The sequence below is a fragment of the Somniosus microcephalus genome, unplaced genomic scaffold, assembly GCF_052327205.1.
Source record: "Somniosus microcephalus isolate GS21.2 unplaced genomic scaffold, FLI_Smic_1.0 unresolved_chr3, whole genome shotgun sequence".
Taxonomy (NCBI): Eukaryota; Metazoa; Chordata; class Chondrichthyes; order Squaliformes; family Somniosidae; genus Somniosus; species Somniosus microcephalus.
The window spans coordinates 67,420,780-67,436,556 of NW_028225181.1; the positions used below are offsets into that span (position 1 = coordinate 67,420,780).

The 15,777-nt window shown below is 47.9% G+C and overlaps 3 protein-coding genes across 4 annotated transcripts in view; 2 read left to right on the forward strand and 1 right to left on the reverse strand.

Moving 5' to 3' along the window:
* Window positions 1–15,777, forward strand: part of LOC147091836 (uncharacterized) — a 1,030,142-nt gene that overhangs the window by 259,732 nt on the left and 754,633 nt on the right. The window lies entirely within an intron of this gene.
* The window catches only part of LOC147091843 (uncharacterized), a 124,541-nt gene that overhangs the window by 36,952 nt on the left and 71,812 nt on the right, over window positions 1–15,777 (forward strand). The gene's annotated exons all lie outside the window — the stretch shown is intronic.
* LOC147091844 (uncharacterized) overlaps window positions 12,780–15,777 on the reverse strand; it is a 34,163-nt gene continuing 31,165 nt past the window's right edge. For both annotated transcript variants that reach the window (XM_085976890.1, XM_085976891.1), the window contains exon 3: window positions 12,780–13,825. In XM_085976890.1, coding sequence (XP_085833016.1) covers window positions 12,934–13,719 — 786 coding nt within the window. In that variant the 5' untranslated portion in view covers window positions 13,720–13,825 and the 3' untranslated portion in view covers window positions 12,780–12,933. The remainder of the gene's footprint in view (window positions 13,826–15,777) is intronic.

Sequence of the window (15,777 nt, forward strand, 5' to 3'; positions counted from 1 at the left end):
CGGGCTGCGCTGGCTCTAGTAATTGGGGTTCAGCAATCGGGGCTGCAGGAGCAGGACCGGTGGTGGCTGCTATCTTCCCCTGCGAGATCATAAGAGACCGCATTGTCTTTAAATTTGATTCTATCGCAGTGGGATCCATAGCTGCACTGGTTCCTCTTTCTAGGGCAGGGGCTGTGGTTTGAACTTGGACTCGTGCTGGGGCAGCGGTCTGGGCTTGGGCAGGGGCTGCAGGAGATTTTCCCTTATTATCCTTCCACAGATTTCTACAGTCCTTGCGCCAATGTCCATCCTTCCCACACCCGTAGCAATTGATCTTGGCTTGGGGAGGGTGATTCCCCTCCTGACACCACTCCTTCTTACTTGGGGCTGCGGGTTTTGCCTCATGCACTTATCCCTTAGAGGGAGGTGCTTCCTGACTTCGGCAATTCTTATAAACAATGGCGAGCTGTCGGAGCACTGTCTCCTCCGTGGTACCGGGACCTTGGGGATCAAACCAAGATTTGGCTTGGGCCCATATCTCTGGCAAACTGTTAGCAACCAGGCAACGGAGCCAATGAACCCGCTGGGCATCATCCATTGTGAACCATTCCAGCATGCCTGGACAGCTGCACCGATACACTGGCCACAGCCTTTCTGCGAAAACCCGCGGGGGTTCTCCAGTTAGCTGTACAGTCCCTCCCACGCTGAGGAATGGATTTCCTTTGTCTACTCCCAGAACTTCATCCCTGAGTTCCCCATACCCTTTCTGTCCCCTCTTGCTCCCTGCTGAGAGGCACTGAAGGATTGTGCTATCCAGGGAGAAGAGAAGCATCTTTGCCTGTTCAAGATCATCACAATCATTGATGGCGGCTGTCTCCTCTACCTCCCTGAAATGCACTGAGGGATTTCCCTTCTGGGTGAGTTTTGGGAGGTGGCTTATCACTGCTCTCAGTTGTTGGGCACCATGGGGCATCACGAGATGGTTCACAAGGGGTCCGTCCGCGCCATCTGCGGCATTGGGACCGAACCTCTGGTGTCGAGTAGGACACATTGGTGCCGGCTCCGGCTTCACTACCAGGGGTTGTTCCTCCTCCTGTACCACCTCTGCTTCCTTTCCTTCCACCACCCCCTGTTCGGGCCAAGCCTCGCTATAGCTCGGCGGTGCTGAGGGCTCAGTGGCTGGTGCCACAACTACATCACATGGAATCGGTCTTTTGGATTCCTTCAGGAAGTCGATGTTACTTGCCTTTGGGCTTACGAGGCACACCATGCCTTTTGCCTTAACCAGGGCCGTTTTTAGGTCCTCTATGGACTTTTGGCAGGGGCCATGGTCTGCACTTTCAAACCCTTGTTCGGTGGCCAGCTTGTAAGCTGCCTTAACTTCCACTACTCTCTCCTCCTGTGCTCTTAGCTGTTGTGTGAGGCGGGCACTTTTCTCCCATATTCTCGCTTCATGAATCTTTGCTTCAGTAACCTGGCATTCCAGGTACACTATTCTAGCCTGATGTTGGCTGGCTACCACTTGGCATTCCTGATTCAGCGTGTGAAGTGCTGCGATGAGTTTTTCCCCACCCATGACCTTTTCCTCTATTTCTGCTTCCTGGGTTTTGATCTTGACTGCCTGCGCTGCAATGACTCTGTCCAAAATCTGGACTTGTCTTTTGTAGCACATCAGCCACACTGCCTTCTCTATCGAATTTTTATGTTCTTTGCTCTCTGTCCACCTGATGGCTGCGTCTACCGGACGCCCATCCAGTAAGAGATCGGAAATCCACTGTTTAGTGAGATTTACCTTACTAAAAACATAATCCGCTATCCTCTCATCCATTTTATTTCGTCCATTCAAACCTGGATCTAATACATTGCAATCCTGCTGCCAGCGTCCTGCCGCAGTCGCCATTTTCTGTAAGGGGTTTTAGATCGCAGAGGTTTCTCTCCCTAGAGGCCTCTCTCTCTTGCACAGTAAAACCTTGAGTGGTTCGACCCACTCGCCCCTTAGGTTCTATACCCTGGACTTTGAGGCAGGAACTACAATGCAGAGAATACTCTTATAGACCAGGTTTAATGAAAACGAAATGAAATTTTATTGTAATAAAGGAAAATACTGAGTACAAGTCAATAAAATGCTACATGGGAGGGAAAAACAAATCATAACAATACAGTACTAACTAAAATATATACAGGCATATTATACTTTACAAGAGTCATTACGAAATGGGGAAACACAGGGAACATCGAGGGACAACAACTTATAATTAATTACCCCTGAAATGCCCACCCCCTAAGCCTATCTAGATCAGATTATGAGGGGCCAGAAACATGCTCACCAATCCAGTCAGAAATTGCAAGGTTGTGAAAAGGTTTGCGTTTTGATCCTCTCAGGCGTCCTGTCTCCTCGTGGTCAGTGGAGCGCAGCGAGCTGCGGGCTGCGACATATCTTCTCTCCCTTGAGGTGATGGACTCGGACAGGCTGGATATCAGCAGGCCTGGACGTCGCTGTGAGGGAAGACCAACTGCTTGACCATTTTCATATAGGTCTCTTCTCGTCAGCGTCCCGGGGTTGGTCGATGATCTCCCGATAGTTACCCCGGGGCTAGATGCTGACTTGATGGCTGGCGATGTTCTTCCTTCAACCCTTCCTAGCTGGCGATCGACCCCCTCGTCTGCCTGTATGTCTTCATTTTGGGGATGTGTGTTCCTCGTGGCTGTCGCTGTCAGTCGCTCTGGCTGCGCCTGCATTCGTCTTTGCATCGATAGCTACTCCGGGTCCCCAAATATACTTCTCAAAAGAGGTCTTATCTCCCGCCTAGATCTCGGTGAGTCTTTGTTTAAATTTTGGCGGGCTTGTATCACAGCGGGGAGTTATTATATTTAAAGTACTTTCGGGATGGCCGGTGATGGCCATCCCTGGTCTGGAATGACCTGGTAATGTTTTAATGTCTTCTTGATGTCTTAAATGGGTCCTTGATGTTCGCCTTATGAATATGAAACTGTTTCCCTTTGTCTGGGTAAACATTTAGATGGCCTTTATCTGCAGGCCGATCTGACTGGATCTGCATCCAATCCATATGTATGGGGTTCTGTTTGGTTTCGTTTTCTCCAAAACGGCCTTCCAGAACTTACTGTGAGCTGAATCCACACAGGCTGTCTGGGGACTGCAGGAACCATTTTAAAGTGTTCAAAAAGCTAGTCACGGGGTCTGGCTGCCATTTTATGTGTCCCTTTTTCTGGGCTTCTTTTAAAACAGTCTTTTAAAAGTGAAGGCCTCTTCTGCCATAGACCCTTATCTGACAATATTACTTTTGCGGATCTTACAGCTTTCAGTACAAACCGCTCACTAATGGATCTGAACCTGGGTAATAATAAACTGGGAGATTCAGGAGTGAAACTACTGTCTGTGGCTCTGAGGAACCCGGACAGCTGGCTCCTGTGTTCACGGACATTTTTAACATCTCACTGCAGCAGTCTGTTGTACCAGTGTGCTTCAAGGAGACAACCATTGTGCCATTACCTAAGAAGACCAAGGTAACAGGCCTCAATGACTATCGACCCGTGGCTCTAACACCTAGAGCCATGAAGTGCCTGGAAAAGCTGGTCATGACACATAAACAGCATCATCCCCGACTCCTCGGACCCGTTGCAGTTCGCATACAGGGTGAACAGGTCTGTAGACAATGCCATCTCCCTAACACTACACACTGCCCTGGAACACCTAGACAGGAGGGACACTTACGTCAGACTGTTGTTCATTGACTACAGTTCTGCATTTAATACTATTTAATACTATTATTCCCTCCAAGCTGGTCCTGAAACTGAAGGACCTAGGCCTGGGCACCCCCATCTGCAATTGGATTCTGGATTTCCTGACTGGCAGGCCTCAAGTGGTGAAAATAGGGAACAACACCCCATCCACTCTGGTTCTCAACACCAGAGCGCCACAAGGCTGCTGCCTCAGTCCTTGGCTGTACTCTCTGTTTACACATGACTGTACAGCCATACACAGCAACAACCGGATTATCAAGTTTGCCGACAACATCACAGTAATTGGCCTGATAAGCAACGATGACGAGACGGAGTACAGAGATGAGATAGTCCAGCTGATGAGATGGTGCAATGACAACAACCTTGCCCTGAATATTGGCAAGACTAAGGAGCTCATCGTGGACTTCAGAAGCCACCAAGGGAACCATCGCCCCATCAGCATAGACGGGACACCAGTGGAAGTTATCAGTTGCTTCCGATTACTGGGACTGCAGATCTCCAATGACCTGGCCTGGAACCACAATACTGAGGCCATGTTGAAGAAGGCACACCTGAGGAAATGCGGCATAAGCACACAGTGGCTTGTGAACTTTTACCGCGGCACCATAGAGTGTGTCCTGACGGGTGGTGTCAATGTGTGGTATGGTAACACCACTGCACAGAACAAGAAAGCCATCCAGAGAGTTGTGAATACGGCAGAAAAGATCATCAGGTGTGCACTTCCGTCCATCGAGGAGATCTTCCAGACCAGGTGCCGGAACAAGGCCCGCTCCATCATCCAGGACCCCAATCACCCTGGGCACAAACTGTTCTCCCTCCTGCGGTCCGGACGTCGGTACCGCAGCATCCGAACCAGGACCAGCAGGTTTAAGAACAGTTTCTATCCACAGGCAGTGCGCCTACTGAACGGCTAACCACACTGCCCCATATATTACAGTTATATGTTTATGTAAATATATATATTACACTTATATTACCATATAGTTATCATGTTACATTACTATTATTTCCAGTGGAAATTGAGGCTTTTTTGCACCATTCATCATATCCTGCAACTTGGACTGTTATTGCTATACTTTTTGCTTATTGTTTTTATTTATACTTGTTTTTATTTTTTTGCTTTTATATTATATGCTTGTATTGTGGGAGTGAGTGGGGAGTAAGCATTCCATTGTACTAGTTACATATGGCAATAAAATTATCTTGAATCTTGAGAATGGAATAGAGTCCTTACAGGAAGCGGGATGGGAGGAAGTGTAGTCCAGGTAGCTATGGGAGTCAGTGGGCATATATTGAATGTTTACCATGGTTTGGACTCAGAACTTCGAGTGGTGTCAGAGTTTGCAGATGACACCACATTGGGTGGTATAGAAACATAGAAGATAGGAGCCGGAGTAGGCCATTCGGCCCATCAAGCCTGCTCCGCCATTCAATGAGATCATGGCTGATCATCCAAATTCAGTACCCTGTCCCTGCTTTCTCCCCATATCCCTTGATGCCTTAATATATCTAACTCCTTCTTGAATATATTTAATGAATTGGCCTCAACTGCCTTGTGTGGTAGAGAATTCCACAGGTTCACCACTCTCTGGGTGAAGAAATTTCTCCTCATCGCAGTCCTAAATGGCTTACCCCTTATCCTTAGACTGTGACCCCTGGTTCTGGACTCCCCGGCCATCAGCAACATCCTTCCTGCATCTGGTCTGTCTAGTCCTGTTAGAATTTTATAAATTTCAATGAGATCCCCTCTCATTCTTCTAAACTCTAGCGAATATAAGCCTAATCGACCCAATCTCTCCTCATACATCATTCCTGTCATCCCAGGTATCAGTCTGGTGAATCTTCGCTGCACTCTCTCCATGGCAAGAACATCCTTCCTCAGGTAAGGTGACCAAAACTGCACACAATACTCAAGGTGTGGTCTCACCAAGACCCTGTACAACTGCAGCAAGACATCCTTGCTCCTGTACTAGAATCATCGTGCTATGAAGGCCAACATACCATTTGCCTTCTTAACCGCCTGCTGCACCTGCATCCTTACCTTCAGCAACTGGTGCACAAGGACACCCAGATCTCATTGCACTTCCCCTTTCCCCAATCTATTGCCATTCAGATAATAATCTGTCTTCCTGTTTTTGCCACTGAAGTGGATAACCTCACATTTACCCACATTATACTGCATTTGCCATGCATCTGCCCAATCACCCAACCTGTCCAAATCATACTGGAGTTTCTCTGCATCCTCCTCACAGCACACCCAGCTTTCTGTCATCTGCAAACTTGGGGATATTACATCTAGTTCCCTTGTCTAGATCATCATTTATATATATTGTGAATAGCTGGGGTCCTAGCACAGATCCCTGCGGTACCCTTCTGCCCTCTTGGGCATCCCTCATTATATTTGCTCAACATTTGGTGGCCGTGCCTTCTGTTGCCTAGGCCCTAAGCTCTGGAATTCCCTGCCTAAACCTCTCTGCTTCGCTGCCTCCCTTTCCTCCTTTAAGACGCTCCTTAAAACCTACCTCTTTGACCAAGCTTTTGCTCACCTGCCCTAATTTATTCTTATGTGCTTCGCTGTCAATTTAATTGTCTTAAAATACTCCTGTGCAGCACCTTGGGACGTTTTACTACGTTAAATGCGCTATATAAATACAAGTTGTTGCTGTTGTTGTTAGCAGGGAATGAATTCAATGGAATAAAGGTGCAAAGAGATCTGTGATTACAGACACATAAAAGTAGCAACACAAGTTGTACAGGCCATAAAGAGTGCAAAGAAAGGACTGGGGCCCATTCCTAGAATAGAATACAAAAGCAGGGAGGTAATGTTCAATTTATATTGAACCTTGGTGAGACCACAGTTGGAGCACTGAGCGCGGTTCTGGTCTCCACTCTACAAAAGGATATTGAAGCACTGGAGAAAATGCTGAAAAGATTGACAAGAACGTTACCAGAATTGAGAGGATGCGACTCTCGGGCACGATTGAGCAGGTTTGGGCTCTTTTCTCTGGAAGAGAAGACTAAGAGGAGTCCTGATTGATATGAAGGGGTTTATAGGGTAGATGTGGAGAAACTGTTTCCACTTATGGATGAGTCAAGGAGGCAGAAATATAAGATCGTCACTAACAGATCAAATAAAGAAGTTAGGAGGAAGTTCTTCACACACAGTGTGGTGAGAATGTGGAACCCGCCGCCACACTGAGTGGCTGAAGCAGATAGCAATGGTACATTTAAGAGCAGGGTTGATGTATCTATGAGAGAAGGGAATAAAGGAATATGAGGGCAGGGCAGGAAGGTGTCATTAGAGTGGGCGGAGGCTCGTGTAGAGTATAAACACTGGCACAGACCAGTTGGGCCAAATGGCCTGTTACTAGGCTGTCAATTCTATGTACGTACAGCAGGGGTGGATTAATACTCGGGCCCTCGAGGCCCTGGGGTGGATTAATGCTCAGAGCTATGTGGCCCTTGCCCATGGGGTGCATTAAGAGCATACATAAGAACATAAGAATTGGGAGCAGGAGTGGGCCATTCGGCCCTTCGAGCCTGCTCTGCCATTCAATAAGATCATGGATGATCTTCGATCTCAACTCCACTTTCCCACCTGATCCCTATATTCCGTGATTCCTCTAGAGTCCAATAATCTATCTATTTTAGCCTTGAATATACTCAAAGACTCAGCATCCACGGCCATTTGGGGCAGAGAATTCCAAAGATTCAGAACCCTCTGAGTGAAGAAATTTCTCCTCATCCTTAAATGGCCGATTCCTTATCCTGAGACTATGCCCTCTAGTTCTAAACACTCCAGCCAGGGGAAACAACCTCTCAGCATCTACCCTGTCAATCCCCCTCAGAATCTTACATGTTTCAATGAGATCACCTCTCATTCTTCTAAATGCCAGAGAGTATCGGCACAATCTACTCAATCTCTCATCCCAGGGATCAATCTAGTGAGTCTTGGTTGCACCGCCTCTAAGGCAAGTATGTCCTTCCTCAGATAAGACCAAAACTGTGCCCAGTACTCCAGGTGTGGTCTCACCAAGGCCCTGTACAATTGTAGTAAGACATCCTTACTCTTGTACTCCATCCCCCTTGCAGTAAAAGCCAACATGCCATTTGCCTTCCTAATTGTTTGCTGTACCTGCATGGTAACATTCTGTGTTTCCTGTACGAGGACACCGAAATCTCTCTAAACACCAACATTTAATAGTTCCTCAATATTAAAAAAAAAACTGTTTTCCTATTTTTCCTATCAATGTGAATAACCTCACAATTCTCCACATTATACTCCATCTGCCGTCTTATTGCCCCCTCACCTAACCTGTCTACATCCCTTTGCAGGCTGCTTGTGTCCTCCTCTCAGCTTACTTTCCCACCAAGCTTTGTATTGTCAGCAAACCTGAATACATTGCACTCGGTCCCTTCATCTAATCATTGATATAGATTGTAAATAGCTGAGGCCCAAGCATTCTTGTGGCACCCCACGAGTTACAGCCTGCCAATCAGAAATTGACCTGTTTATTCCTACTCTGTGTTATCTGTCAGTCAACCAATCCTCTCTCCAAGCTAATACATTGCCCTCAATCCCACGAGCCCTTATCTTGCTTAGCAACCTTTTATGTGGCACCTTATCGAATGCCTTTTGCAAATCCAAATATACTACATCCACTGGTTCGCCTTTATCTACCCTGCCAGTTACATCCTTAAAAAATCTAATACATTTGTTAAACACAATTTTCCTTTCATAAAACTATGTTCACTCTGCCTAAGTGCCCTGTTACCACTTCCTCAGTAATGGATTCCAGCATTTTCCCCACGACTGATGTCAGGCTAACTGGACTGTAGTTCCCTGTTTTTGCTCTCCCTCCTTTCTTGACTAGAATGCTTGGGCCGATGGACCCTCCCCAGAGGAGGATTAATGCTCGTGCCTATGGGGCCCTCCCCGATGGATGGATGAATGCTGCTGATGGCCCACAGCGCCTTATTGGTACCCAGTTTTGAGCTGCTAGGTCTGTTCAAATTCTATCGCACTTAGCACAATGGATCGTTTGCACAGTGTGAAGACACTTGGTGTAATCTGTAAATTCCAACAACATGCCTCCAGTTTCTGAGTCCAAATGATAGTGAACACCAGTGGTCCCAGCACGGATCCGTGTGGGACACCAGTTCTCACTGTCTGCCAGTCCAAGAAACTCCCCTTAACTTCCACCCTCTGATTTCTGTTTTGGAGCCATCTTTCCACCCATTCTGCTACCTGGACCTTGAATCCACACGGCCTGACCTTGGTCAGCCTGTAGATCGTACTTACTGTGGACACAGTACATCAATGGTGGAGGGGGTGGATATTGAGTCCTGTGCCAAGGCGCTGATGAAGTGAACTTCACTGTCGTGTTTTAGGCAACGCTGGTGTCGTTTTTCACCTCCTTCCACCTTTATAAGAATTGTTGCTGAATTATTAAATCCTTTTACAGCCTCATGAGCAGGACAGGCAAACAACGAGGCCTCATAAGTTTCCCTCAGAATTACAGACGGGTGGAAGGTGGGAAGTGGTGTTCCACGGGGATCGGTGCTGGGACCACTGTTGTTCACCATTTACATGAATGATTTGGACTTGGGAATCAGAAGTACAATTTCAAAATTTGCAGATGACACTAATTTGGGGGATGTAGTTAATACTGAGGAAGACTGCGATAGCATCCTTGTAGAATTATTCAGTTGTGTTCAGTAAATAGCACCATCTTTTAATTTGCCTTGACTGATCACATCACTATATAGTTATGTGAAAAACAGAAATCATTAACAGCTCCCAATTTCAGAATTGTCAGATTCAAACTCAACTTCTTCCAAGTACAATCTAACATTCAAAAATTGTAATGGGTGTAGGCGAGATATTAGGACTGTTGTCTAACACAATCCAAACACAGTGACACACAGACAGATGGGCAGGTGTAGCTTCACAGCGAATCCTTTCAAGCCTCACAAAAAGTGGCAGACTGGCAATCCATTGTTCACTAATGGAGTTGTGATCTTTGTAAATTAAGAAAGGAAATGCATGGAAATGTGTCAAAGAGTTGATTAACAGAGTGAGGCATCATCTCCCTTTGATTTCTATTTCTGACACCAGGCAACAGAACAAGGTCATTACAACACAACATAAACAGACTCTTCAGGTGTGAGGCATCAGACTTCAGAACAACACGTCTGCCAGCTCTGGCCACAAACCTCAGTACAGTCAACCTTTCAGCAGCTGCAGCCCTGATTAAATAACTAGTAGTTTAACATGTCTAGTAGAGCTTTTGTATCAAAATAGAAGAAATGTATTTGTGACACACACACAATTAATAATTCAATCACAATGTGATTGTGAGGATCGATTATCACCTCTTGATACCTTCCGTGCCCACCGGTCGAGGAAGGAATCAAGTGAACCGGTGGACACCGCCTGCTCCCTCTCCAGGGCCACCCGGGCACGGACAAGACCATGGGAGAGAGGCAGGCAACCAGAGCGAGCCCCCCATGGGCCCCGCCCATCCTGGACCTACAAATTGCTGTTTTCGCCAGGCCCAAGAGCAGGTCCAGGAGAAGATCCTCCCACTTACCCACCCCCCTCCGCACTGGGTGGCCAAAGATTAGGAGCGTGGGGCTAAAGTGTAACCAAGAGTTGAGGAGCAGCCCCTTCAGGTAACTACACAGGGGCTGCAACCTCTCACACTGAATATATACACGGCCCATGGACTCCTCTAGGCTGCAAAAAATACATCTGGCCTTGGAGTCCGGAAAGGAGCTTAAACTGTTGCACACGACAGCTCCCTGCAACAGTCTCCACCCCACATCCCCAATGGTGCTGGGAAGGACCTCCGCATAGAGAGCTCTCCATTGGGGACCCCTGCCTCCGCCAGGCAGCAAGCTTACCTGACAGTCTGATTGACATTGGGCAATAAACTAAATTAATCAATAAATGATACAGAAACCCAAGTCCCCGGGTCTTCAGCCCTGGTGTGAAGTACGCTGGCCACCAATTTTCCGTTACTAACGCACACCTCAGGCCCCGCCCAGTCTGGTTTAATTACTAAATGTTTTCTAACTCGGGTTCAGGCCTGTCATTCTGAGGGAAACAAGGCCTCATTTATTGGTGTGTCCCACCCGAGCGGCTGTTAATGGCTTTAATAAACTGGCAGCAAGGTTTTTTTTTTAAAAAAGGTGGAAAGAGGTGAAAAACGCCACTAGCGATGCCTCAAAACTCACGGACAGAGAAATCCACTTCATCAGTGCCCCTGCCACAGGACTCAATATCCACCCCCTCCACCACTGGTGCACTGTGTCTGCAGTATGTACGGTCTACAAGATGACCACGGTCAGGCCGTGTGGAGTCAAGGGCCAGGCAGAATGGATGGAAAGATCACAACAATCTTCTCTTAACTCCAACCCTCTGATTTCCATTTTGCAGCCATCTTTCCATCCATTCTGCTGCCTGGCCCTTCACTCCACACAGCCTGACCTTGGGTCATCTTGTAGATCTTACATACTGTTTATGGATAGCAAGCTGGTCACAAAACATAAAACAGAGTAGGGGTTGGGAGTAGCTACTGAGACTGGCAAAAGGTGGGAAGTGGTGTTCCACAGGAATCGGTGCTGGGATCACGTTCAAAAACGATCTGGACTCGAGAGTCGGAAGAACAATTTCAAAGTTTGTCAATAACACTAAATTGGAAGGTAGAGTTAATACTGAGGAAGACAAAATGCAAGAAGATAATAATACATTTCAGAATGTGCATGTAATTGGCAAATGAATTTCATTATAGATCAGTGTGAGGTGGTGTGTTAATGAATGCCACTGTAGATGAGTGTGAGGTGGTGTGTTACTGAATTTCACTGTAGATCAGTATGAGGTGGTGTGTTAATGAATTTCACTGTAGATCCATGTGAGGTGGTGTGTTTTTGTGGGCAGAATAAGGAGGGCACTCACCATTTTGAACAAGGGGGTGAAATTGGGTTGCTTTGCGCCTCCCGCGATATTCAGCAGGTTAGCAGCGACAGTAGCCGGTAGCGCCCCGCAGCACTGCACCGCCGGGAATGACGTCATCACCGTGCGCAGAGCCCCGGCTGCAACCTTGGGTTGTGAACCCTAACCTATCGCCGGACAATATGTCCGACAGGGTCAGGGGTCGTTCCTGCAGCCGTGGCGGCACCACGTAAAGGGCAGGTGTCGGGTGGTAACTTTTTATTTTGGCCAACTGCCAGCACCTGCCCCCTTCCCTCTTCGGGCTGTTGGCCGCGATCGCTCAGCACGGCGCTCCTCTTGATCCGACACCCCGCTCCCCGGTGGTCCAGCAGGGCCCCGGTGTGCGCAGTGCTAGGCCAATCCCCTTTAATCAGGGCGGGGGGGGTGGGGGGGGGGGGGAGGTCTGCTATGACGCAGTGCTATGTGCCGATGGGCGTGGCGCTGTTACACGAAGCACCGCGAAATTCACTGGTAGCGCCTCAAGAGGGAGGGGAGCGCTTCCAGTAGCACCCTGCCTGCTGCCTGGGGTGCTACCACTGAATTTAATGCACAGGGGCGCTAACTTTTTTCGGGCGCTAAAATTAGCCCCAATGACTTTAGCGACCCAAAGGGGGCATCACCGAATTTTGCCCCTAAGAGTCTAAATGGGCTGGAGGAGCAGAGGGATCCAGGGACACAGATACACAAATCACTAAATGTAGCGACACAGGTTAATAAGGCCATTAAAAAAAAGCACTGGGCTACATTCGTAAAGGAGCCCCCGGTTCCGTGCCTTGGAGCTCTGAACCATGGCAGAGAGCGGCTGGGACACGTTTCTCACACGCCTCGAGATTAACCCGCACGGAGACTTTGCTGTCAGTGAAGAGAGACAAGAAAGACCAAAGTGCCATTTGCCCCTCTCAGTGTGGCCCTGAAGGACTGTGTCCAGGCTGAAGTTCTGTTCCCGCCATACGCTCCTCCCCCCGATTGTCCTTTGAGCTCCAGGCAGGTGATGCTAAACACTCAGGTGGGAAAGACAAAAATCTGCAACAATGTATTTCAAACAAAGCTGGTTTATTTGACATCTAGCCAGAATATTAAACTGCAGCCCAGTTATAGGGGTTATTAACATCAGCAGAAACCCCAACTGTCAGAATGAACATGCTTCAGTCCTGGATGTGATTAACAGCAGCAACAACAGAATCCAACCCCTACAGTCACTTGTGAACTCGCTGGTGTTTCAGCAAGTTGGATGACTGAGTGAATCTCTTCCCACACTCAGAGCAGGTGAACGGCCTCTCCCCAGTGTGAATTCGCTGGTGTATAGTGAGCTCAGATGATCGCCTGAACCCAGTCCCGCAGTGAGAGCACGTGAACGGTCTCTCGTCAGTGTGAACACTTTGATGGGCCGTCAGTTCCCCAGAACTTTTAAAGCACTTCCCACAGTTCGAGCATTTAAAAGGTCTCTCATCAGTGTGAACTCGCTGGTGTGTCAGCAGGGTGGATGAATGAGTGAATCCCTTCCCACACACGGAGCAGGTGAACGGCCTCTCCCCAGTGTGAGTGTGCTGGTGTGTCAGCAGGGTGGATGAACGAGTGAATCCCTTCCCACACACGGAGCAGGTGAACGGCCTCTCCCCAGTGTGAACTCGCTGGTGTATCAGCAGGTTAGATGAATTAATGAATCCCTTCCCACACTCAGAGCAGGTGAACGGCCTCTCCCCAGTGTGAATGTGCTGGTGTGTCTGAAGGTTAGATGAATTAATGAATCCCTTCCCACACTCAGAGCAGGTGAACGGTCTCTCCCCGGTGTGAACTCGCTGGTGTGTCTGAAGGTTAGATGAATGAGTGAATACCTTCCCACATTCAGAGCAGGTGAACGGCCTCTCCCTGGTGTGAATGCGCTTGTGTCTCGATAGGCCAGAGGGTTGGCTGAAGCCTCGTCCACACACAGAACACGTGTACGGTTTCTCCCCGCTGTGAACGGTGCTTTTTGCTTCCATGTTCAGAGGCCGATGATATTCAGATCCGATGAGTCGAGTGACTGTCAGATCTTGACGTGATGTTTGGTTTGAGTTTCCTGTCTGTAAATCCTCCCCTTCTAATACTCTGTAAAATTAATATAAAACAGGGAGCGTGAGAGAGAACCCACAAGAAAACAAAGGCAGGTTGTGAAATTTTGATCAATGAATCTGGCCAATTGTGGGGCCGGCGCTAGAAAAAAGTGACCATGAAAGCTGCCGGATTGTCATAATAACCCAACTGATTCACTGATGTCCTTCAGGGAAGGGAATCCACCACCTGGTCTGGGCCTACACAAGACTCTGGCCTCTATTGGAGGAGAGAGAGAGAGAGAGAGAGAGAGAGAGAGAGAGAGGTGGGAGGGGGCGAAGGAAAGGAACTTTATAGACCTGCAACTCGACCAGAACTTTGACAGAACATCCAAAACCCGCAACCTCCACCACCTAGAAGGACAAGGGCAGCTGTTGTATGGGAGCACCATCACCTCCAAGTTCCCCTCCAAGTCACACATCATCCTGACTCAGATATATTCATCGTTGCTGGGTCATAATCCTGGAACTCCTTACCGAACAACATTGTGGGAATACCTTCACCACACGGACTGCAGTAGTTCAAGAAGGCGACTCACCACCCCCTTCTCAACAGGAAACTGGGGATTGGCAATATTTGCTGCTCTTGCGAGCTATGCCCACATCCCAAGAATGAATTAAAACAAATCTGTAGATGTAAACTGGATTAAAAGCCTGTACAGAAATACTTGTTCCTAAAACAATACTCTTTACCTTGTACGGACAGTGTCTGTGTAACAACCTAATCTCCCCCAGAATCCACCTCCCTTGACAGTTTCACATTGGAAATTGTTGGGTCCTCCTGGGCTCAGAAGTACTGGGGGTTAAATCCAGCAGCTTCTCCTCCATCTCCACCTGAAACATGCAAGCATAGAAGATAGGAGCAGGAATAGGCCATTCGGCTTCTCGAGCCTGCTCCGCTATTCAATGCGATCATGGCTGATCATCCAAATTCAGTCCCCGGTCCCTGCTTTCTCCCCATACCCCTTGATCCCTTTAGCTTCAAGAAATATATCCAACTCCTTCTTGAATATATTTCATGTATTGGCCTCTACTGCCTTCTTTGGTAGAGAATTCCACAGGTTCACCACTCTCTGGGTGAAGAAATTCCTCCTCATTTCTGTCCTAAATGGCTTACCCCTTATCCTTAGACTGTTACCCCTGGTTCTGGATTCCCCGACCATCGGGAACATCCTTCCTCCATCTAGTCTGTCCAGTCCTGTCAGAATTTTATAAGTTTCAATGAGATCCCCTCTCATTCTTCTAAACTCCAGCGAGTACAAGCCCAATCGTCCCAATCTCTCCTCATACATCATTCCTGCCATCCCAGGTATCAGCCTGGTGAATCTTCGTTGAACTCCTTCCACGGCAAGAACATCCTTCCTCAGATAAGGTGACCAAAACTGCACACAATACTCAAGGTGTGGTCTCACCAAGGCCCTGTACAACTGCAGCAAGACATCCTTGTTCCTGTACTCAAACCCTCTCGCTCCGAAGGCCAACATACCATTTGCCTTCTTAACTGCCTGCTGCACCTGCATGCTTAGCTTCAGCGACTGGTGCACAAGGACACCCAGGTCTCGTTGCACTTCCCCTTCTCCCAATCTATTGCCATTCAGATAATAATCTGCCTTCTTGTTTTTGCCACAAAAGTGGATAACCTCACATTTATCCGCGTTATATTGCATCTGCCATGCTTCTGCCCAATCACCCAACCTGTCCAAATCATCCTGTAGTTTCTCGGCATCCTCCTCACAGCACACATGCCCACCCAGCTGTGTGTCGTCTGCAAATTTGGAGATATTACATCTAGTTCCCTTGTCTAGATCATTAATATATATTGTGAATAGCTGGATTCCAAGGACCGATCCCTGCGGTACCCCACTAGTCACTGCCTGCCACTCGGAAAAAGACCCGTTTATTCCAACTCTTTGCTTTCTGTCTGCCAACCAGTTCTCTATCCAAGCCAAT